The sequence below is a fragment of the Seriola lalandi genome, unplaced genomic scaffold (genome assembly GCF_002814215.2).
Source record: "Seriola lalandi dorsalis isolate HSWRI2012SDOR001 ecotype SW California unplaced genomic scaffold, Sedor1 jcf7180002054441, whole genome shotgun sequence".
NCBI classification, from domain to species: domain Eukaryota; kingdom Metazoa; phylum Chordata; class Actinopteri; order Carangiformes; family Carangidae; genus Seriola; species Seriola lalandi.
The window spans coordinates 754,185-778,978 of NW_019524994.1; the positions used below are offsets into that span (position 1 = coordinate 754,185).

The window sequence follows — 24,794 nt, forward strand, 5'->3', positions numbered from 1 at the left end:
AGAGGGGGGAGGAAAATGAAAGGCAATCTCATAGAGATGAAAAAGAGGAACAAGAAAAAGGAGTGGCTGTCAGAGAAAGAAGCACTTCGGAGACCAGGAAATGTAGGGCAGGACCTTGAGAGAGACAGGGAGGGATTTCAGGGGCATCCTTTGATGGGGAAAAGTTAGAATCGCAAAGAGTCTATACTTCACCGCTGCAACACAAGTTATGATATCTGATGAGGTCATTACACGAGCGCAAAGTGGCGGCACCTTCGCAAACATCATTAAAAACATCTGCAGGATTTCCCTTCCTGAGCGCATCCAGGCACCTGAAGTCAATCACGCGTTGGAGGAGATTTCACATTTACAAGTGAGCTCACGGCAGCCTTCATCAGCACTCCGCTTATTGATCCACTGGGCTGATATGTTCCCATAATCCTCTCGGATCAGTTGTTGGGAGTGATAGGCATGGTTACCGGTGGTAAACAATGGAGTGAATTGATGAGGAGAAGATGATCTTGTCAAGAGAAGTCTGGTGAGAGTAATGACTTGGAAGAGATGTCTGAGCGCAAGGTGTGCACGCCGCCATTTCATTTTCACGTCACGTCCGCCGCCACGCTGCGAAAGTCCCTTTTCTACACGAGATACGGCGAGTTGAAAATGAAACTGAAAGATAAAAGGTGCAGCATAATCCTAGCGTGGAGCCAAATATATGCATGGGTAGGGACAGCGGGAGGAAATTTGAATATGGCACTCAAGACGAACTGTTAACCGTCAAACTCAAGATGACAAGTTTGTTGTGAACAAGGGCAAACAGGCAATTTTCACACCAATGCGAAAACTTCTTCTTCCAGGCTGGAGACTGGCTGTTAAATCTTGGAGTGCGAGTGTAATAAATCCCGTCGAGCTGAGTCCCAAAGGAGCAATTACTGTTGTGTTCTCACAATATAACAACAAGCCCAAGAAAAACAAAAAGGAGACATCAATAATACATCACCAATACTACAGGCTCTATGTTTGGGAAAGCTGTGCTTCCCTCTGAAAACATTTCCAATATTCTAGTTGGAGTGAGTCCATTATGTGCTGGAACAGAGGATAATGAGAGACAGTAACCAAAAAGGGTGTGCGTGGGTATGTGTGTGTGTGTGTGTGTGTGTGTGTGTGTGTGTGTGTGTGTGTGTGTGTAAAACACCAGCTGCCAGTGACAACACTTGTCAAGCAGGAAGAATCTCCTGGGAGGCGGCAGATTTTATACTGGCAAGCAGGACACGTGAGTGTGTCTCTGTGCTTGAGTGTGTGTTTATGTGCATAAATGTGTCTCTGTAAACGGTGGAAATTAAGTAATTACATTTACTCAAATACTGCACCAGGAGGCACTTGTACTTTACTAGAATATTTAAGTTTTAATGCTACGTTATACTTCTGCATTTCAACATAAATACCAGGAATTTGAAACCTATTCGAAGACGCCCAAAAATGTTAACCGATAAAAACTAAATGTGGAAACAGACTTAGTAAATAAATCATGATGTAAAAGACAAAACATACTGGCAAACAAAAGCCATCCAATATGTGTAGTCTTTCAACCTGGTTTTCCAGTGTTTGGGGTCTGACTGGTGCTCAGTGGTTTAATGGCACCTGATGGTAAAATTAGCACCACCAGCTGTTAATCTTGATGTTTCCACCTCCTAATATTTGCATAACAGCGGTAGATGGAATTTGCTTCTTTTTTTTTTTTTTTTTTCTCCTGGAGCTACATTTGGTTTGAGACTTGACTAATGAGTTGTTCGCTGTTCCACCAAAGAGTGATTTCCGCTCCAAACTTCATGGCTTCTTGATGACTTCACTAAATTCGGAGATCAAAGAGGTAAAAGTATGCAATGTTTCACAAAAAGCAAAGATTAGAGAAAAGTCTGAAAAAAATGAAGCGGCAGAACTTTGTTTTTTCATCTTTCCTCTCCTATTAATCATCTCACAACCCTTCAGATACGTCTTGTGACCCTTTGGAGCGGCCCGACCCTCGGGGATCAACTAAGTTGGGAAAAACTAACTAACTAACTTACTGAATATTAAATAGACAAAACTGACAACACTTCAACCAACGACAACAGTTAAACGCTGATAACAGACTGATTCAGGGTTCATTTTTCTTCTGAAGTTGAATTTTGAATATAGGACTTTTATTTGTAATGTCATTTTTATATTGAGGCATTGATGCTTTTACTTAAATAAAAGATCCCATATTAATATTAATAACAATAATGATGATGATGATGATGATGATAAGCCCCATAATCTGCATGGCAGAGCTTAAATTCCCTGAGCAACCAGGTGGAACTTGGGGAGGGGAGGAGCGCTTGTTTATGCCTTTTTCCGCTGCATTCCCAGAGACACAGACTTTAAATAGGAAAACGCTAATGAAATGAATCACAATGCTAATGTTTAGTGCCAAGGTAATGCCTATTCATTTACTTAATGGATACGCACCTGAGATGTGATAATAGCCAAACTGGTGATTAGGAACATGCAGGTTGAGCTTCACAGTGAAAGAAATCATTCCTGCCAGCAGCTCTGGATCCAACTCACATCAATAAATGGCTGTTTGGAGGTTGTTGTTTTTTTCCCCTTTTTTTCAGCTTTTCACCAAGGTGATGAGCCTCCCCCACAAACACAGGGCTCATTAGTCTAATCCTGAGTGTATTCTGTCTAGCAGGAATTCATAAAGACACAAACAATGCACGCACGCATGCTAACAGCTTTCTGTCGGTGAGGTGCTCCCACACTGTTTTATCCCTTAATGAGCCCTGATCAGCCATGTTCACACTATCTCACACTGAGGAGAAAGTGAATTTCACATAGCCACAGTGCTGGAGGGAGCATTCAGAGCCTTCACTGAGCAAAAGCACCAATACAACAATGTAAAAATACCTGAAGCAACTGGAAGTTCTGCATTCAAACTTTTACTTCAATGAAAATACAAAAGCACCATAATGTATTTAAAGAATGAAAAAAATGACTCATTCTGCAGAAAAATGACCTCTGTGACTTATGTATTATCATATGGAAGAAACTAACTGCTTTATATATCATTGTGTATTTTAGACCAATGATTCCCATCATAGGGTGGAAGCCACTCTAAAGATTTTTATTATCTTTGCTGGGTTTTTTAAAATAATGAAGAGCAACAAACAAAGATTTAAAGTGATAGTTTGGGGTATTTGACGTGTGGCTAAAACACGTTTTTTCGCTGACCCCATCAGCTTCTGTGCCGGTGCTCCCGGCTGCTTCTCTAAACTGGGAGCACGCCAATCTGAATCTACTGTAGGTAATAACCTGACTGTAGATGAGTACCTCACACAACCCCACGTCGAATAACCCAAGCTATCACTTTAAATTACTTAATCTGATCATTTTAGAGTTAATGTAAGCCAAAAAGGTTGGAAACTGCTAGTTTAATCTATAACAATAGTCAAGTCAAGTCAACATTATTTATATAACACATTTAAACACAGCTTGAGCTGACCAAAGTGCTGTACAAAGGGCAATTCAAATTAATAAAATAAGCAGGTAAAACAAATGTATAAAGTGCATAACAAGTAGTCAACAGGGAGCAAGTGCTCAATATGAACATGACAATGGACTAGGAGTTTAGTGATCTAAAAGGCCAGTGAATAAAAATATGTCTTTAAACTAGATTTAAAAATGGAGATGGGAGGAGCACATCTGATGTCAGGTGGTAGGGGGTTCCATAGTTTTGGAGCGAAGGCTCTGTCACCTTTTAGTTTGAGATGAGCTTGTGTGACATGTAGAAGGGTTGAACTTTGAGATCTGAGAGATCTAAGAGCTGGGCGCCAGTGGATGAGATCTGAGATGTAAGGTGGGGCCTGACCATTGAATGTAATCAGCAGGGTCTTGAATTGAATTCTGAAGTGAACAGGAAGCCAGTGAAGGGAGGCTTAGACTGGGGTGATGTGCTTGCAGTTTTTAGTACCAGTCAACATCCTCACAGCTGCATTCTGGACCAACTGTAAGTGAGATGGTGAAGTCTGAGGAAGGCCTAAATACAGAAAATTACAATAGTCCAGTTGAGAAGTGATAAAGGTGTCGATTACTTTCTTGAGGTCAATGAAGGACAGAATTGGTTTCAGTTTGGAGAGGGTTCTTAACTGAAAGTAACTACTTTTAATAACAGAGGTATTATGTTTGTCAAAGCAGAGCTTGGAGTCAAGGATTACAGCCAGGTTTTTAGCAGGAGGCTTCACATATGGGATAAGGTGGTCAAGATTACTTGCGAGTTGGGTTCTGGATTTAGAGGGTCAAATATAACTGAAGTACAGAACTGAAGTAAAGTTTTGTTACTGTTTAACTGAAGGACGTTGTTTGCCATCCAGGCCTTGATGTCCTTAAAGCAGTCCAGGAGAGGTTGAAGGGAGTCTATAGATTTAAGTGGGAGATAAAGTTGTGTATCGTCAGCATTGAAATCGCATGAGATGTTATGTTTTCTGATGTATCCAAGGGGCAGAATGTATAGGCAGAATAGGACTGGCCTAAGGATGGATCCCTGGGGGACTCCACTGGTGACAAGGGCAGAGGAGGAGGAGAACTGGTCTATAGCCACTGAAAATATCCTGTGTTTTATGCAGCAGTGTTTTTAGCAGTACCCTTAATACCAACTCACTGTTCTAGATGTGTTAAAAGGATGTCATGGTCAACGGTATCGAAGGCAGCACTAAGGTCCAGTAGAATGAGGATGGTGTTTTTCCCGGAATCAACAGTGAGCAGTAGGTCATTGGTCATCTTTAACAGAGCTGTTTCTGTGCTGTGGAGGGCTTTGAACCCTGATTGGACTCGAGTCATATGCACAAGAGATGAAGAAGTCTGATATTAATGCCTGTGCGGTCAAATCTGTTCCTCTTGGTTATTAGCTGAGCATCTAATGTTGTCATCATCATCATCATCATCATGGTCATCATCAAGGTTTCGATGCATTCTTAATGAGATGATGATGGAAGACGGAATTAACACTGTGATTATGAGTCGAGGAAATTGAGTCATCTTCGTCTCATCAATAGTCAGATATTCTTGTGCATCACAGAAATGAGCATTCGTTAACTTCATTAGCTGTAGCCAGCTGTCCTCAAATAATTTTTCTTCTGTGTAAAAGTGAAAATTAATTCTGTTTTCAGTGTTCAAACTTTTTTTTTTCAATTCCAAAAATTTCTTCCCAGCTCAGCATTAATGTGTTGAATCTTAATTTTGATGAGCTTCAGGGCATCAACATTGATCTTGGAGGAAATGTTGTGTATTCACGGAGCCTGTCATGCCTCTATTAACCAAAGTAAAGACACTTCATTCATAGTTCAATTTGTTTATCTTGACAGATGACTGTCAGTTTGAGACAAGGCAGAAGTTTCAAAAGATTACTCGCCTCAAAACAATCTTTAAACAAGCCAAGTTGCTTTCGACAAATATTTAATCCCTGCTGGCATGATCAGAGAGATACACAAGTGCCGTTCCAAATGTTTAATAAAGAAAGAATTTCCACTGATTTTGTGTCGCTGGCAAACAATGCATTGCATTTATTTCATTACAAAAAAGTTAGAGCAGCTTTTTAAAAGTAACCGGCCTGCTGGCTCACAATAAACATGAGTCCCATTTGATTTTTATCTTATTATCTGAGAGCACAAACATTCATTGATCCTGCAGAAGCAGCCGTCAAGCTATAATTTAGTCTATCTAGTTATTTGTTTAGTAAAGGTTAATTTTTCTGTGCAGCACCACAACATTACAAGAGAGGGCAGAGCAGCAACTCACCAAAAAATTGTTGTGCAACCCTGAAATACCTACTGAAGGTTATTGACTCAAATATATTTTGTATGTTTTTTTAGTTCCTGTGTCCTCAGACAGTGTATTCATGTTCATCTTATAATCTTTTCATAGCACATTAGGAAAGAGGTGGGAAAAGCTGTATTGGGTTTCTTTTTCTTATGTATCTGTTTTTTTCAATGCAGTCTGGATGTTGACAGTTTTGAATATCTTGCGGCTGCAATTAAAACTTGCTACAATTAAACAGTGCTGTCTTCGGGAAAGTTTTAACATGATTAAATATACAATTAACAATAGCATTCTATTTTTAACTGCAGGAAATTGAGTCGGAGAACTGTGTTTTGATGAGATTATGCTGAGGCCGTGGGGGTTACACCACATCAGCTACACCCGGTGCCTCCCTGCCTGAAATCAATTTAGTTGTACTGACAATTGTGGAAACTTCCAGTGTTGACCTACATGTCAGTGTGACCCACTTGCTACGACTGAGGGTTGTCCAAGATCTCACAAAAATTACAATCTGAGGTACAGTGTGTATAAACCTCCTCATCTCTCTAGGATGATGGGAGTGACATGTATACGTTACTGTATCTACAGGTATGCTATCATAAGTGATGTTTGGTGAAATGCTCCAAACAAACAAACCAACAACCGCAGTGTTTGACAAGGTGTGCACAAGTGTGAACACAGACAGAGGTGTGAGGACAAATTCTCACATTACTCAAATAACTTTTTCCCTCCACTGTCCATGTTGACTGCAGAGCCACACCTCTGCTCTGTAGCAAGGGAGTTTGTGTTTTATCAGAGAAGTGACAGAACAACCAGGACAAATTATTGCTAACCAACTCTTCTTTGACCTCCACTCCATGTTTCTGAACCTCAGTGGCACAACTAGCCATCAACACACAGCAGGAGACGGCTCTACTTTATATGTGTGTGCTAAATGCCCAACAAGGGACTGGAGTTCGAAATTAGCTTTGGCTACATGTACAGTATGTCAGACACTGCTTCTATTTCTCTGTACTCGTCCCTCACAAATAAACCAAACTAAATTAAACTAGGTATTTTATTCTGGAGCCTGCCCATTATCCATGTATATCACTGAATACTTTGGGTTTTAGAGCTGTTTGTTCAAAGGTAGCTTCTCTGAAAAAAAAAAAAGAAAACATGGGTGGAAAAGTAAAGGAAGAACAGACATAGAGTAAGTACAGTAAGTTCATGTCATGATCCAAGTTGTAACTTTGACTGGGAAACTTGAGTTTTTCTGACAGCTCCAATATAGATATCACTAATGCGGAAGTGCATGAAAACAAATATTCACACTTCACATTAGCCAAAAAAAGTTGTTCAGTGTAAATAAACCCAAATTTAATGGATATGGTTTTATATTGTTAATGCACAGTGTTGTAATCCTCACATGTCAAACTCAGTCTCAACCATCCATCCCATATGAGGTGAATGTGGCGGTGTGCTCACCGAAACAATCCAAGATCCCTTTAAATGTACGCTTCATGTAGCATTCATATTTTCAGAGATTAACACCCGTGAAAACAGCACTTTCCTTTGGCACTACATTTATCAACCGCTGAACTATCGTATTCCTATGCAAAAGCGTACATACAGAGCGCACTGTTTTACGCCGCTTTCTGATTCACTCAGCTGACCCGCGGGACCTGGGTAATGTAGTGACTATTTATGAGTACCTCGCACAACCTCACGTCAAAAAACCCGAACTATCCCTTTAAAGCGTCCCATTTCCTAATAAAATCCAGATGCTGTTCAATGCACTTTCATTTACACATACACTCTGCTGCCAGTTTATTAGGTTCAGCCAACTAAAACTAATGCAATTGAAAAACATTATAACCTTCTTGAAGGTAGGATTTATTACAGGACTCTTGTATTAGACTACATTAGTTTTAGGTGTACCTAATAAACTGGCAATTGAGTGTATATGTAGCCACATATATTTTTCTATTGCTTTTCCCATGTGCAAATGGAGGTTTGCCCTACTCCAGTCCAGAGGTAGGTGGTAATGCACCTGAATCTGCTCTGTCATTCACACTGTTCCTTCTTTCTCACAGATCTTTTAGTGGATGCTTCTGCATAACTGTGCTAAAAACTTTATATAGAGCCATTGTCACAGAGGGCAGTCCCTGTAAGAGGCTAATTTCACAGACTGTTTACGGACATGGTTACACTGAAGATAAGCATCATGAAGAGAAAATTGCATTCACACCTTTTCAAAATCTGCCTAGAATATACATGATCTCCCATGGTGCTTTAAGTAATCAGATCTCACCCTGTCTCAAATGGTTCTTTACGGCGTTAACATTTTGTTTTGTTTTGTTTTTTCAGATCTGATAGATCCAAACATCCCCAGAGACATGAAGTGGCTAAAGCGGTCAGCAAGCTTCTTCACAAGAGCTTGTAGGATGGTCAAGAAGCCGGATTAAGCCGGGGAATCTGTGATTGACTGTTGGTCGCCATGATTGATCATCTGTGTGGAGGTGAGAAAAGAGCAAGGGTTTCAACTTCTCTCTCTGATTCTCTCTTTTTTCATTCTTGATACAAATATTTCACTTTCCATGTGAACAACTGAGCGCAACACTGAGCAGGAGAGACAAATGTGTGCCGTCATATTATAACATCATACTCCCCCGTTTCACTTTGCCTTCCATTAAAGCTTTATGGAACAGCTACAAACACTTTGGATTTCAAACGAACGTGGTTGCACAACAATGCCAAAAGAGCTAGTTCTGATCAAGCGTAACCCAACCCAAAATGTAAATGGAGCATGGTCCAGCACGAGTCTTCAGAACAGCTTCAACGCTCCTTAGCATAGATTAGCCCAGATGAAGGGGGCGGAAAGTGCTCTTTAACACGCTGGTCCATAATCTTCCTTTGCTAATGAGTTTATCTTGAGATCTCGTGGCTATTCTCATCAAACCGTTAAGTGACTTCCCCGTGTCGTGTATGGCAGCTTCTATGGCACCTGTCTGTATGAACAACTTGTCCAGGCCTCAACATGGTGGACGATGCCTCAATCTGAAATTGTTTCAGAGAGTTTGGACAATCTACAGTATCTATTTTCCACATGATGATTTGGGTTCCAGTGACAGACCCTGCTGTTGATAGAACCTGAATTAATGCGGAGAGGAAAGAGAAGAGGCGGAAGCAGCTCCATATGCGCCCAGGAAAAAATGCTTACTTCTCTGAAAGTGTGATCAGTCGACTCAGTCAGTGAGAGCGAGAGACCAAAGAACCTTTGACGAATAACCGTGACACTGTCTTCTCAATGGGGTAGGGGGTTGATGGGATATACATCAAAGGCCGCTCTGTAATTGGGCGTATTTCCACTGAAGTCAGACAATGTGGTTCAGGCAACGATTTAATGTCACATCAGCAAAACACTACAAGGCTACAGAAGGCTCTTTCTTTCTCCGTGGCTCTCTGGTCCTCTGCAACTTTTACATCGTCACTTCCAGTTTTAAAAACTTTGCCAACTTTAATACAACGCTGCTCCGTGTTTTCTGCACTTCTAGCCAAGATGCTCATTGTTTTGGCAAACCTCAGGTCTCCATAATTAATAACCTTGGCATCCAATATGTTTCTAATCTGGGCTGCATGTATGTGTGTGTGTGTGTGTGTGTGTGTGTGTGTGTGTGTGTGTGTGTGTGTGTGTGGGGCGCTCAGGGCATACAAACAGAGATTACGCCACAATACAAATAACAGTTTGATCATCCCTCTCTCCCACCATGGAGGACATGCTCATTAATCACTCCTAAAGAGTTGAATAATGTAGTTAGCCTCGTGTGTGTGAGGAGCCAGAGGATGGAAAAGCAAAGAAATTGAGTTTTATTGCGATGCTTCCTGCCAGCCGTCTCTTTGTATTCGCTCTCAGTGGAAGGCGGCGGCGGCCCATCATCTATCTCCTGATTTTATGCCAAAAGGTATCATCCGTTTCTCGATGTTTAACCTTTTCAGATCCTTCACAGGTCTCTCGGGGGCCAAGTAAGGAGAGTGCCCCGCGGGGTACAGCTTACCAAGCACCAAAGGTTAAAACACGGAGAAGCATGAAATCACCATTCAGCTCGTGACACGCGCCTCCAGAAATTTCCCTCCACTTCCTTTATGTTGAAAATGTTTGACTTCGCCAGTGATTCCCTAACCACAGAATGCCAAAAGGCACCAAGTGTGAGATTACTCCGTCGAGGGAATGCTTATCGAAGGGCAGCCCCCCCCCCCCCCCCCCCCCCGTCGTCTCCCTCCTTCATCCATAATTGCTTTCCAGGCCTGCACTGGAAAGAGCCTGAAGCTGTGTTATGTTTGGCGGGAGCGGAATGCACTGGAGATAAGTTGAAATCCAAGACTATGCCCCAATTGGGACCACTGAGATATAACGAAACCACCATTCTCTTCTCTTCAGTCAAAACGGAGCATTTTTAGCATTCTAACAAGGTCTCTGCATAAAAATAGTGGTTATCTGTCAGTAATGTTTTGTGCAGTTCTCATAATTTAAAAACTCCTAATGGTAAAAAATACAAAGACAGACCTCACACACACACACACACACATGCACAGATTTATACACACACATGCACACAGCCCCGCAGACTTCACAAACACTGTTAGTTCGCATAAAATGACTACAGAGTCCTTGGCCATAACGGTCTAATTGAGGAGTGTTCTGTCTCACTATCAGCTGGCTGACTGCGTAGCAAAATCCTAATGAACGGTGAAAAATGGTTTTGTTGCTCAGAGAAAACCACAGAAGATGTGGCTGTCTGAGATGAAATATTAAACATCTCACTTCTCCAGCTGTCACTAAAGCTGTGGCTGGGAGAAAGATGCCTTGTCATGTCTCCTTGGCACAGACGGCTTCGTTCTCCTTGGCTCATGCCTCCGAGCAAAGTGTACCTAGTCAGAGAGAATTTCCAGCCCAGATATGTCTAAAAACCCGACCTTGTCCCGAGTTTGTGCAGAAGAATCTGCTCTGTAAATTTCTTGTGCTGTCTCAGTGGGGCTGTCTGTAGCTGCACAACCGTTTGTGGCTTTTTTCCTTTAAGCCGCGATAGCGTCGCTAAGGACGCCGACATTGCTCCAACCGTGAGGCCAACATTTGTTGTTTTGGAAGGCTGAATTGTGTTCACTTTGTTGATACTGTGACTTTCATCTAGTGCCACCATCAGGTCAAAATTTGTCAGATACATCTGACTCAATGCTAAATTCCAATTAGCCTCAGCTGTACTGCTTGTACTGCTGATGGGCAAATGTGAGCAGGCTTAGCCTACACGCTCCACCGATTTTACACTTAGATTGTTTACTACCACATATGCGAAACAAGCTTTTAATGGCTCCAGAGGGAGCCGTGTGATTGGTCGGGATTGAAGACAACAAGTTTGAAAATCAAATAAAATCTGGCAGTGTGGGGGCGTCGAGTGGCGCAGTGGGTAGAGCAGGCGCCTCATGTGTAGAGGCAACAGTCCTCGCTGCAGTCGGCCCCGGTTCGAATTCCGCATCGGACGGCCCTTTACTGCATGTCATTCCCCCTCTCTCTGCCTCCCCATTTCCTCTCTCTACTGTACTGTTAAATAAAGGCATAAAAAGCCCAAAAAATATACTTAAAAAAAAAACAAAAAAAAATCTGGCAGTGTGGAGTTAGGGAGAAGTGAACTTTCCAGACCTCTGTAGCCCCCTCCTCGGCTTTGCTTGAGGCTAGCGGCTTGAGGCTGCATTAGACGCTACTAGGATAACACACCCCAATCTCCGACTGGACTGTCAGTGGTGGAGTTGCATCATGGGTATTGCGGGCAACCTTATTAAACACAATATCAATTGTTGCACTGCATTTATTTGAATCCTTTTTTGCTTAAACTGTAGAAGTGCAGTGTTAAATCTGTGGACTACTCCTTTAAGTGCAGTCTCGCAGAGCCGTTAGCACCACTGAAGACTCTAAGTCTTGTTTGTTAAGAAGCCAAAGGTTTGACTTTTAATCATATGAAAAAACATCTTGTCTCCTGTTAGAACGGAAAAGTCAACCTCGTTCATTCCTCTCCAGCGTGACATCAGGGCGCCCCTCATGTCTGATAAGGCGCCTCGCTCTCGTCTGCACAGAAATCTCCTCCATTACTTCGTCTCCACCTGACTTGCAGGATATCAGTTATGAATCTGCATGATTCTGGTGTCAGAGAGGCAATCAAAGGGAGACAGTTACGCTGCCTCATCCTCGCATCTCCACAGAGAGACAGGGCAGAGTGGTTTCCTCTCCTCCTCCTCCTCCTCCTCCTCCTCCTTCTCACCGTGAAAATAAAAAGCAGGATAGTGCTAGAAGAAAGGAAACCCAATGGGATTTCAGTCTCTATCTTTCACTCTTGTGTCTGCTTCTGCCTCCTTCTTCCCTCTTTCCTCATTCTCTCAGGCTGAACCTTTCCTGGGTGCTATATTCTCTTTTATCGTTCTCTCCATCCTTACCCTTTCCTAGTTTTGTCCTCCTCTCTCATTCTCTTTGCCCTTACTCCACAAGAGTTTCTTTTGCCTTTTCATCTCTGTCCTAAGTTTCTTTCTTTGCTTCCTTATCTCCACCCTCTCCTCCTCAGTCTTCACAGCAGAAGTTCAGCCCAACCAAAGCTGCTGCACAGATAGAAATAAATTAGCCTTTATTCTGACCTAAATCAAACATGCTGCATTGAAAATACTTGGTAAATAGCATTTAATGGATGCAGATGCATAAATAGAGTCTGTAATAAAAAATAAAAAAAAATCTTACAATTTTGGTTCATAACCTAGGGGTTGGTGAAACATTTTTTTTTTTCTTTACGATGTTCTGGGAAATGTTTTAGGATCTTGGCCAAAAGTCTGCAGAAAACTTCACCAGGCTTAAAAATGGTTTCTGGGCTGTGATGAGTTTAATACTCCAGTGGAAGATAAAGTGAAACGGTCAAAGGCTGACTGGCACTGCACCCTGCGTGCCAGCCAGCTGATATCTCAGAAAGATCAATATGGCAGAGAGGTCAGCAAGCAAAGATGAAGAAGACAAATGTTCATGTCAGAGTATTTTTTTTCCAAATGGCGATCATTCAGCACCGCAGGAAGACAAATGCGAGGCAAGGCCAACAACTTTTACACTATATATATACATATATATCGAGAAGTGTAAAAGTTGTTTTATATATATATATATATATATATATATATATATATATAAACAGAGAAAGCTCATCTGTGTTGAGGATTGAGGATACAATGGTTTAGAGGATGAAGTATTTGAAGGTTGTGCGGCATTATGTGCTACCACATGCTGTCGTAGCAAAGTGCATTCCAATCATAAAGAATTGATGGAAGCTCGCCGTGGCAGAATGTCAAGGGTGACATGATAGCAGGTTTGAAGAAGCGTAAATGATGCTCAGTGAAGCCGGGGCCCTAATTGATGTCCCTTGTCACCAAAATGTCAATAAGTTTATTGCCAAGAGAAAAAATAAATTGGCGGTTTACTTACAATGCTCAGCTGCTCCAGTCAGTGGGAGAAAATCAATTCTCATCCATAGCTGAGTTTACTGACGCATTACAGACAAATCCTCATCAAATCAAAACGTACACGGTCACTGACTATTGGCATGTCAGGCAGCGAGAATAAAAAGATGCCGCTGCGTGCCCCATCAGCTGTCTTCAAATATGACTGACTCATTTATTCATTTGTGCTCCACTCGACTTCTGACAGAACTGTGTGACTCTGCTGTGCGATAATTCAGATTCAGAGACCAAAAAAAAAAAACCTAAACAGCCTCTGGCATATTGAACGCCAGCTCTGGACTAGAATTAACTGGATTTTAATGTTGCTTACCACACCATGTCCACGATCCACATCGCACACCGCTACATACAAATTCCCACCATTAAAAGTTTTCACACTTACAGGAAAATTCCCTTTCTTTTAAATTATTTTTTGTAATTTCTGAGCATTATTTCCAATTAAAAACTAAAATCTTATTCATTACTACATTACTGAGATGTTGGAGGGTGAAGCAACCTCACTCCTCACAGCTCTACAGTTGAGTCCATTAATGCAACCCGGGTGACAAACAGGCTGTGAAGACCTCCAGCTTAAACCAATTATCTAAACCAAATTATCTGGAAGTTACAAACAAAGCTGAATGCATGTGAAAAACACTGGGGAAAAAAAAGCATGTTTGTACAAATATGTGTAGCTGTGCTTCTACAGTATACTTGTGGCGGTCTTCATTGACATCATGCATTTCCCCAGGACCCTTAAGGCCTGGATGTTCTCCAAAGCAGATGCAGACGTGAGCAGCCGACGCTCATGCGTGTACTGTTTATACTGCATTGCGTGTCTGCATAAGGAGGCACGTTCACACATGGCTGTCAGCACATACTGTCGGCCCAGTCATTCATTTTTGGAAGCACGCAAACGCTCCTATGTAGACGCTTGCAGCCATGCAGACATGTAACGTATAATTTATGTATAACCATCCTAATCTGAACCATTACAACTGCAGGCTTACCGCAAACCCAGTTCCAGCCTTAAACCTAAAACCTTAACCTTCAAACAGCACTTTGCAGAACTGAGGACTGAGCAAAATGGTTGTGGCGCATGTCATCTTCTCACTTCCTGTCCTCACTCTGCTGTTTCTGTATAAATCCCACTCTCCAGGTAACTTAATCAGTGAGTGCAGTGTGTTAATGTTTAATCAGGAAGTCTGCAAAGTCTAATAAATGAGTCATCATTCAGATAATATAGGGAAATTGTGGATTTGGCCACAATGTGTTTAATTGTCTGACGGCTTGTGCTTCTTTCTTGCTGCACTCTGTTTTAGTGGCATCACCAAATCCCCAGACTGCAGCTTTAACAGTATGTTAATGAGGAAAATGCTATCATAACCTCATCATAAATAACACTAATGAAATGCCAAAAAAAAAAAAATGGAGAATCGTTCTGCTCACATACTTTTTGTAGAGAACGGTGAATTCACAGCACACATTGCAACATGTGGAGCTGAAGGTGGGGAAAGTGAAGTGGACAGACAGGCAGCGTTTCTCCTGAGAAAACTCTGCCAGCTGATCTTTTCACAGTTATCAGCAACCAACATTATAGGTTTCCACACTTGTTGGTTTCTGCTCCCGTGAGATTTCTTTTAATGAATAATAGTTCCGCCATCTGTTGCCAACTTGCATTACTTTGTCACAAGATTAAGTGACTCTTCAGAGCCCCTGGTGTTTAATTTAGCAAAAGTTCATTTACCAACCGGGTTTCTTTTTCTGACGTTCAAGAACAATGTGTTGACTTCCAAATCTGTCTGGCTGATACATGTTCATGCTGCTTGTTTTTCTCATCCACGCAGCGACAGCGGGGAGGCGGCTGTCAAATTACTCACATGCAAATCAACATATGACACATCGTGAAAGAGAGATGGCAGTGTTGATTGGCTTGCTATTCAGAGCGTCATCAGTCCTCTCAGGGACGCATCACTCAAAGAACCTACCTGACACAAACCCACGGTGTGAGGGGTTAGTGGGGGCCCCTGAGCTATAGGTCAATCGAGCGGCTTCGATGAGATGCCAGACTCCTACAGAGTGAGACAAAATGACTACAGAGAGACTAAAAACAACTACAGAGAGACGCAAAGAGGCTTCAACCGTGGCCACATTACTTGTGGTTTAGTGTCTCTCCCAGTCTGTTTCTTGCTCCTTTTGTAGGGGGGGTGAACGAGCTGTTATGTGTCTGTGCCCACGGGGCCTTTGTCTCATAATCCCTCCATGAGTCTTTCCAAACTTTCCATTTCTCTAAATCTCAAACATCTCAAATCCAATTGTTGGAGAACTGTCGCAGCCATCATTTGGGTCAGTGGTGCAGACCGCTACACAAACCATCCAACAGCCCATCTACCAAATTGCCTGCAGAGAAGCACACTGTTATTATATGTTGCCTACAAAAAAAAAAAAAAAAAAACCTTTACAAGGTGATTAGGTCTGCTTTACTTGCAGCGCCTTCGCTCCCCAGTACTCACATTGATTGTTTTCTCCTGGCTCGGTAAATAGATGGAAGTCAATACACCCCTACTGTGACGTCAGGGTTCACCTAGCTGCAGGTCTCCCGGGCTTATCAATTAGAGCCTAAGAATGCAGCCAAGGATTTCATTTGTAGCCTAAGCTGTTATTAGCAACGACAGGTGGGTACTGAGTGTGGCGCAACACTGTGCTGGAGAAAATTGTGATAAATGACAGGGGGGAGGCGCTCTCTCTCTCTCTCTCTCTCTCTCTCTCTCTCTCTCTCTCTCTCTCTCTCTCTCTCTACAGAGCTGTGCAGGTATACAGGACGGCTGGTCATTAGACAGGAGGAAAGGTGTGTATTCATGAGTGTGTGTGTGCGTGTGCGTGTGCGTGTGTAAGTTTCAAGTGGAGAAAGTGAAGATGTAGTGCAGGAATGGGTTCCTAACGGGATAAAGTAAAACTGGCTTCACTTTCAAAGGCTTTGGTGCCTACTCTGCAGCGCATTAGCCACACATTTGAAGCCATTCATCCGCCGGTTCCCTGCATTATGGACACATCTGTTTACCTTATGGTCGATGATGCCGCTGTATCCCTGGAGGACCGGGGCGTGAGGCTTGGCCACCCTCACGGAGGCTTCAGTGGGCCGCCGCAGCTGTTCATGCTGTCGGATGCGCGTGTCGTTAGAGTCCCTGGAAGCGATGTTGAAGCTGCCGTTGTAGACAAGGAACAAGCTGGCGCACAGGAGAAGCACGAGAAGCACGGCTACCCCATGGCGCTGACACAGAGACACAAGCAGATGCTGACAAATTAGTCCGGCTGCACTGAACTGAGTTTAGGCTGCACCTATGAGCTTAACAACAGATGAGAGGTAGCGTGCTCTCAGTGACAGACATCATCATCATCATCATCATCATCATCATCAGCTGATTTGTCAATAAAACACCAAACTTCCCTGTAATTCATGGCACGTGCAACCAAAACCCTCAGCTCTTATCGACTTAATTTAAGGGCACGGGCATATTCATGACATTGACAAGATGTCAGGCTGTTAATGATCACCTTTACTTAGTTTGCAAGCATGCATGTCAATGCTCAGGTGCGTTCAGGAGCACGTCTGCAGGCAGATTTACAGTAAGCGCCACACCTCAGAGGACGCAGAGAGATATAAAGTAAAAGTTCACGTATACACAGATATCCTGACCTTGTGGAAGTCACTCTGATCTGCCACCTTATAAACCCATATTAAATTACAATTGGATAAGATAAGCAGCTCCTGACACCTTTTGATTTGTTTACGCGGCACAGTGCCTAACGCTGATTGTTGGATGAGTGGATCTATGTTTTTATTATTTCACAGCTGTCTAAACTGGGACAGCGTGCGTGAATACAAGTCATTTAAAGCAATAAAATTCGATGCACTTGCACAAATGTATGCATCTGCATTAACACGCAGGAAAAAAACAAACATCCAGCGCGCTGTGCTCCACGCTGTAGTGTTTAGTAGGAGAAAAGCTGGAGCTCTTAGTGTCAAACAGCCCGCACAGCTGGACGTCCATTGTTCAGATCCTAATCTTTTGATCCGACAGTGTACACACAGCAGTGTTACGGCGGTTGGAGCGCACTTCTCGGAACAATGCTGGATTTGAAGGCGAGCACAAACAGTTGTCTATAGGGCTACATGGCAGAAACCTTTACCATAGGTGTCTTCATTTTGCAGCGCGCTGTCTTATCGCTGCGGCTCAGTGCGTCTGACTCCACTTTCTCTCATGGTCCAGCGCCATCCATTCGCAGTCCCCGATCCACTCCAGTCCGTCCGCACTGTGCCAGCCCGCCTGCCGCTGCCTGTGTGTCTTCAGACCGGAGCCCAGGCGCAATTCATACAGTGGAGAACGAGGAGACAGATGTTCACTATCGTATCTCTGCTGGGTCTTAAAGCCCCCCGAGTTTGAGAGGGCTGAAGAGTGGAGGCACGGCGCAGTTAATTAAAGAGAGTACCTGCAAGAGGGTGATAAGGCCGTTTTGTTTAATGGTTATTTTCTGCTGAGCAATATTTGATGGGAATCTCTGCTCGGATTACTCTGGAGTACAGTGAAGCCACGACATGTCATCTTTTGACGTCTGCTGCATAAAATATGAGGTGGACTATAAATGAACGGGACGTTACACTGTAGTGATTATAACCTGTAGCATGTACTTACATTAACACCCAGTCTCTTTTCGCTCATTTTAATTCACTCAAATCCTGAACTGAAGCACAAAGTTAAATGTGCTTGTACTTCCCATCTCATGCCTCTTCATACTTCTCCTCCACTGCATTTCAGAGGGACACACTGTACTTTTTCCTTCACTACAGCTTTAGTTACTAGATAATTGAGCACAGTGGTTCTCAAAGTGGGGTGCCGGGACCCTCAGGGGACCTTGAGAGAGCGTCTGAGGGTTCCCAGCAAAAAGGGGAATAATTTATTTTCACTCTAACTCCATCCATAAGTCACACAATGACAGAATGTATGACTATTTTGGTCTCAAACACTTTAAAACATCTAAAAGCAAAAATCTTATTAGCTCTGGTCTGTGGTCTAATTAGTGTCAGGGGTCCTAGACGTGAAAAAGTTTGAGAACCACTGCTTCAGAAGTTAGAACTTTACAATACAGAACTTAATATAACTTATCATATACCATGCACTGTAACATATTAAACTGCATTACGGTTTAGTTGACGTTAATGAAATATAACACTGACAGGAGATGATTATATTTGCTGATTATACTTGTATTTCTGTTTCTATTTTCACTTTTCACATTTCCAGTTTTTTTCTTTTACTTGTAATGCAGTATTTTCAAGTGATGGTTTCTACTTTTGCTGAAGTAAAACATCTGAAAATGTCCTAATGCATTAATGCCCTTTTAGCTTTTAATCCACTTCCTCTTCCAGTTTTCCAGTTTCTCTTATAGTTAATGTGCTGTACATTTAGCTCTCTCATTTTTAATCTTACATTGCCCTTTATACTGAAAAGTGCTATATAAATAAGGTTAGCTTGCTTGCAGTGCTGAAACCACCCAATGATGTACTGTGCTGATACCTCTTCATTTTTTTTAATAATTCCTCCTTTTAAATCCAATGCACTGTACATTGTTGATAGAAAAGCTTAAATTCATTTTTGGGTTAAACTGATTAATGAGCTGCATCAGCCTCTACGTGAAACTAGACGTTAAAGTACGTAAAGAAACATTATGGAATTCAGCCTTATAAACAACAAGCAGATATTGTGCTCTGTCAACACCTATTCCATTGTTGGCTTCCTGTTAAATTTTTCCACACATGCACGTGCATACCAACACACACATGGGCATGTAGTCCATGTGTGTGTTTGTGCGCGCTGCAGCCTACTGTTTCTGTTTATTACAACTGGGACCTTTCTCTAATTAAGTCCTCTATATGTACAGATGCAGGATTCACAGTGAAGTTGACATCGTAAAACAACAAATCTCCACTTCTTAAAACTTTAAATTTGCAGCTCTAAACTGTGTGTGGAGTCCTGAAAGTGATGTGTTTTATGATTCGAGCTGTACCAACTGCAGTTTACCATAAATATTAATACACTTTATCTTCAAAACACATTTATTCTTTTTTCAAAGCACATTTCCAAAGGTTTTCACAGAGCAGCAGGGAGAGAAAACTACCAAGCTAAAAGACAGCAGGAACAGGGCTATACAGACACTTTCTGAGGGCAGTGGCCATAAAATCACAGGTACTGTTTGTGTCAACACAGGGCCCAGCTACATGTCAAGCCTTCAGGTGAATGGGCTGCAACAGCAGGAGACCACGTCAGGTTTCACTCCCGTCAACCAAGAACAGAAATCTGAGGCTGCAGTTGGCGCAGGCTCACCAACACTGGACAGTTGAAGACTGGAAAAATGCAGCCTGGTCTGATGAATCTGGATTTTCTGCTGAGGCATGGAGATGATAAGGTCAGAGTTTGGTGTCAACAGCATGAATACATTGACCCAACCTTCCTTGTGTCAACACTGCAGACTGCCGCTGCTGCTGCTGCTGCTGCTGCTGCTGCTGCTGCTGCTGCTGCTGCTGCTGCTGCTGGTGGTGGTGGTGGTGGTGTTATGGTGTGGGGAATGTTTTCTTGGCGCATTGTTGGGTCCCTCAATACCAATCAATCATTGTTTGAATACCACCAGCCTATCAGAGTGTTGTTGCTGACCATGTACATCCCTTTATGGCCACAAGTTACCATCTTGTAATGGCTACCTGCAGCTGGATAATGAACCACTTTCACAAGGCTGTTTGAGAGAGAAGGGAGGCCCTGCCCAGTACCAATATATTGTTACTAATAAAGTGCTGAGCAAGTGCATGTAGACATAAATATGCATAGACAGATGCAGTTTACATAAAGCATATACGGTACATATACATTTTTAATTTTTAAGAAATTATACCAAATGCAGCAATAATTTTAGCATAAAATCACCAGTTTGAAAAAGGGTGATTTAAAACAAGACAGTGATGGAGCTGCTTGGCTGTTTCATCCATACCACTGGTGTGAACTCACAGTGAAGATCAGCTCCCTTCACTCATGGATTAACTAAAGGGAACTGTGGGCTACTGCCCGAGGCTTTCGCTTTGGGTCTTGATTTAAAGATTATTACCAGGTCAGAGATGTTTGCTATGCATTACTTGAAATGTGATCAATGAAATGTTAAATATTTCGATTCGAAAACTTACAGTCACCCAGTGTAGAGGAGGTTATGCAGAGGTTACACAGTCACGTCCTGGAGATTTAGCCGGAAGTCTTGTTGCTGCAGTCTGTACTAACTGTGGAGAGGGATTTCTGACTCTGACCGGAGTATGGAGTATTACAGGTCTTTTAAAAGAGATTTAAAGAAATCTGTATTTTTAACTTTCACCTTTTACCAGCTCAGCAATCGATGGAAAAAAATGTGTGTGTTTACGGATAGCTTTCTGAATAATAGATAAAGAAATGAGTATGAAAGAAATCATTCAACATAAGTAGCATAAGATAAAGAAAGGAGAACCTCAAATTAGAGTGACACGAATTCAAAGGAAAAACATGTCACACGTCTTAACACTGAGAGTAGAATAAACTTAACCACAGAAAGTCCCAGTTAAAGAATAAGGCTAGGAATGAATCTGAATCTGAATTTTTCATATTGTCAACCATGAAAAGAGCAGAAAATCAACAATGTGCCTCTCATTACTTTCAATTACTTCCGCTACCTTTATCTGTGGCTCTCAGCCCCAGGCCCATTTGTTGCTATACTGATAATATACAAATATATAGTTTCTGTAATTTCCTGGACTAATTTCCTGGACACTGCAGATTTTCACACTCAGATTTGGTTCTGTAGTGAGTATTTACAAGCCCTATAACACTACAAAATATGCTGAAATTAGACATTTCTGCACCTCTCAACTGGCAAACAGTGCTCACTCTCAAAGCCATGGAGTGTTTCAAGGGTTCCTTTTAAAATGTATTTCACCACAGACTATAGAATACATGCCCTTAAATGTAATTTGTCACATATTTTATTAAAGTGAGTAATTTATTATTATTATTATTATTATTATTATTATTATTATTATTATTATTATTATTAGATCATTCAGCATTGTCTTGCATTATGAGTGCATGTCACACTGAGCGAATGTGGCAGTCACACAATACAGCTTCCCAAAGCCGACTGAAAGCAGGAGTCACTCTGAGGGGGATGTTTTGTCTGGCAAAATGGATGAAGACCTAGTTTTCCCCTTTACCTTTTATTTTCCGCAGCATTATGATAGAGTGACAACTTCTCTTAAAATAAAAATAGCACCAGAAAAGGCAGACTTTACCTTTTCTGTTTTCCCACTTCATGAAATGGGTGAAAAAGATGTAGATAACAAATCTGTAATGCTGTACGGAGCATTAAGCTAGCTTGGGTACCAAACGGTTGCTTAAAAGTTCCCATTTAGGTAGATATATATGCTACTGGATAGAAATAATGGTACACAACCAAGCACGTTGTGAATTAGCTGGTTTCTGCTCAGTGGTTTGTCTGTAGACATGCTTAGCTGTCGCCAGTTGGCTATCAATTTGAAAAGTAGGTAGCTCACTAGGTCAGCAATTTAACCAGCAAACATTCAACTAAACTACAACTACTTTTGTAATGCATTATAAGTATTTGTTTATTTTTTTCAAAAAGTAATTCATTTACGTAATCTATTGATTTCAAGAATGTAACTGTATCCTGATTAGCACCTATTTTATAACTGTGACTAAATACAGTTACTCATATTTTGTATTCTCAAAACATGTGTATTGCATTACTCCCCAACACTGTGTTTAGATATGAAATGTATTTACAGTGCCAGCATGTTGTGTATGGGATTGCCCCAACAACAACTACAGTGCTTGTTAGAATTCATTCGTCACGCAGTGCAACAGTGTGGTTGACTAATGTGTTTTTAATAGTTTCTGGACAACATTGGGGTCACAGAGGAACAAACCATGCCGGGCTTTGGAGACACAGACAACATCTGTAAGTCTGAGCAATTTATTGTCGGTTTTCGTCTTTTCGTGGGTTTTGTTGACATTCAGAAATAAATACAAGAAAGCCAGCAGATTTACCTTTTAAAGAGTTTGTAGTCTGACACCATTTTGATGCGTCAACTGTGGTCACCATGACTGCAGCTTCTGTTCACAATCCACAGCACAATGGACACTTAAATGACATACAACAATGCATTACATCTGGACTTGAGCTGCCGCATGTTTCATCCCCATTTGCCAGTGATTGCGTATAATCTGCTTATGGAGAAAAAAAAAAAGCAGGTCCTCATGGGAGAAGCAAGAGAGACTTCCTAGAAGCAATAATCCACATCACTGTTGCCATCAGAGTCACTGGGGAATAATGTGCGATAACACAGCGTAAGGTTGGAAGGATCAGCAACAACAATAACAACAACAACAACAGCACATCTGAAAGGCAGTTTCAAAGAAAGGCCATCTTTGAAGTTTGCACTTAGTGAAGGGCAGTGAAAGGGCATGTGGATCTTTGAGCTTTAACTGGGATATTTAGGAAAAAGTGGGGAATTTGGCAAATAGGCAATAATAGGCATCATCAGAGGTAACTCGCTGCGGCTGTTTTCCACCAGTGCTGCAGGGTTTTTAGACTTCAGAGTAAAACCCAGTTAATATTTGTCACATGAAACTGTAGTGTCCCTAATGAGCAGACTGTTCAGTGTAACCTCCAAAGGTTTAACAGAGAACACAGCCTGTTTTTATGTTCACAGAGCCTCCTGGGATTGGGAAACAGGACTAAAGTGTACTAAAAGTTCAACAAGCACTTAGTAGAAAACAGGACTTCTACATGCAGCAACACCTGCACTTTAATTCCCCTTGAGTTGATAAACTGCTGGTTTTTATCTACAGTCCCTCGACTGGGGTGAAGAATAAAATTGGAAACTGGAAAAGAATCCAAATTTGCAATATAATATGAACATGAGGTAGCAGTGCCTGATACAGCCTCAGATTCGCTGAATGCTTCTACACTCTACATAATTATTAGTGTGGTCTATTGTGGCATTTAATACTTCAAAAAGGATTTAAATGAAAGGATTTTCTTTCACTTAATACTGGCGTCCCAGAAATAATAATATGACGATGATTACTCCGGCTCGAATGTTATGCTGGTGTATATACATTATACATGACACTGTTGTAAGATAAAAGGATCAAACCTCCAGGGTGAGTTTGTGGAAACTGTTGTAAATCCACAGACAGAGAAGTCAGTAGTTGCAGTTGCTCGTGTTAAAGTAGAAACCTTTCTATTAATAGTCTGTGCTTGTAATTTCTGTTTACCACTGCACTTCACCCAAAGACCCACGGAGGAAAACTGTGCACAAAAACTCAAAAACAACCACAGTTATAGTGATCTTTAACTCAAGTTATTTTTAAAACAAGCCTCACTTTGAGTATTCACATGAGGGGCCAGTGCAGATCACAGCTGCGTGGGCGGCTCAGCTCTATATAATCTTAACCATGACGAACAGGCCATGAGCAGTCATACAAATTTAAAATGCAATCACCACACAGGCAAAACCAACATGCCAGCAGCAGCAGCGGGAGCAGCGGGAGCAGGTTGATCGATGTAAATGGATCTCTTAATGCTGAGGTTACGGCGCTCTCAGAGCAGCGTCTGATCGCCAGGGCCAACTCGATGATCATGATGATGATGATGAGGGTGAGGTTACTGTGAAAGATGGCTGCTGCCGAGCACACGGACAGTGGCGGATGCTGATCAGCAGGTGTTTACGATGCCTATAACGCACAGGAGGGACCAGGGCCCTACTTATTGCCCGTCGTAGGCCGTTACATGGTTGATTGTCCAGGGCCTGCACGGGCCTATATTTCTCCCTTTTATGTTCTCTCTAATCTGCTGCAGATCTGTATCCCACCTCTGATTTATGAGTGAAAGCTGCTCCCTGTGGTGCTGCAGCAGAGGGACCTTGACAAGGGAATCTGACTGGCTTTTTGTCCTTTCCATAATTAGAGAGTACATCCAATTCACCCCGTTCATTACCCCTGGGCCCAGTGACAAATGATGAGGAGGCCTGTTTTAATGCAGGCTCACTGAATGTCCTGTTCGGGGTGAATGAGCTACAGTGCATACAAGAGAATGGGAGATGGGAGACAAATTCACGAGGTAGTTTAATTATCAAAGTGTAATAAACAAAATGTAGCAGAGAATTTGTTTTTTTGTTCTTCACACATCCTGTTTAGAAAATATCTGAATGTCTCACCAGAGACATGAACGGAGGATGCATTAATCCTAATACCATAAATCATGAATAGTTAACATTTCTTTTACACATTTTGCAAACTGTTATATTATCTTTTGGATTTAAATACATTTTTTTGTTACCTTCTAGACAAACACTGATTTCCATTTATTAAATTTATTTCCAT

General features: G+C 41.9%; 1 protein-coding gene across 1 annotated transcript in view; it reads right to left on the reverse strand.

Annotated features, from left to right (window-relative positions):
* st6galnac5a (ST6 (alpha-N-acetyl-neuraminyl-2,3-beta-galactosyl-1,3)-N-acetylgalactosaminide alpha-2,6-sialyltransferase 5a) overlaps positions 1 to 17,673 on the reverse strand; it is a 51,554-nt gene extending 33,881 nt beyond the window's left edge. Inside the window, exons 1-2 of the mRNA XM_023410922.2 lie at positions 17,512 to 17,673; positions 16,382 to 16,591 (exon numbers count right to left, since the gene is read on the reverse strand). Coding sequence (XP_023266690.1) covers positions 16,382 to 16,591; positions 17,512 to 17,526 — 225 coding nt within the window. The 5' untranslated portion in view covers positions 17,527 to 17,673. The remainder of the gene's footprint in view (positions 1 to 16,381; positions 16,592 to 17,511) is intronic.
* Between the last annotated feature and the right edge of the window lie 7,121 nt (positions 17,674 to 24,794).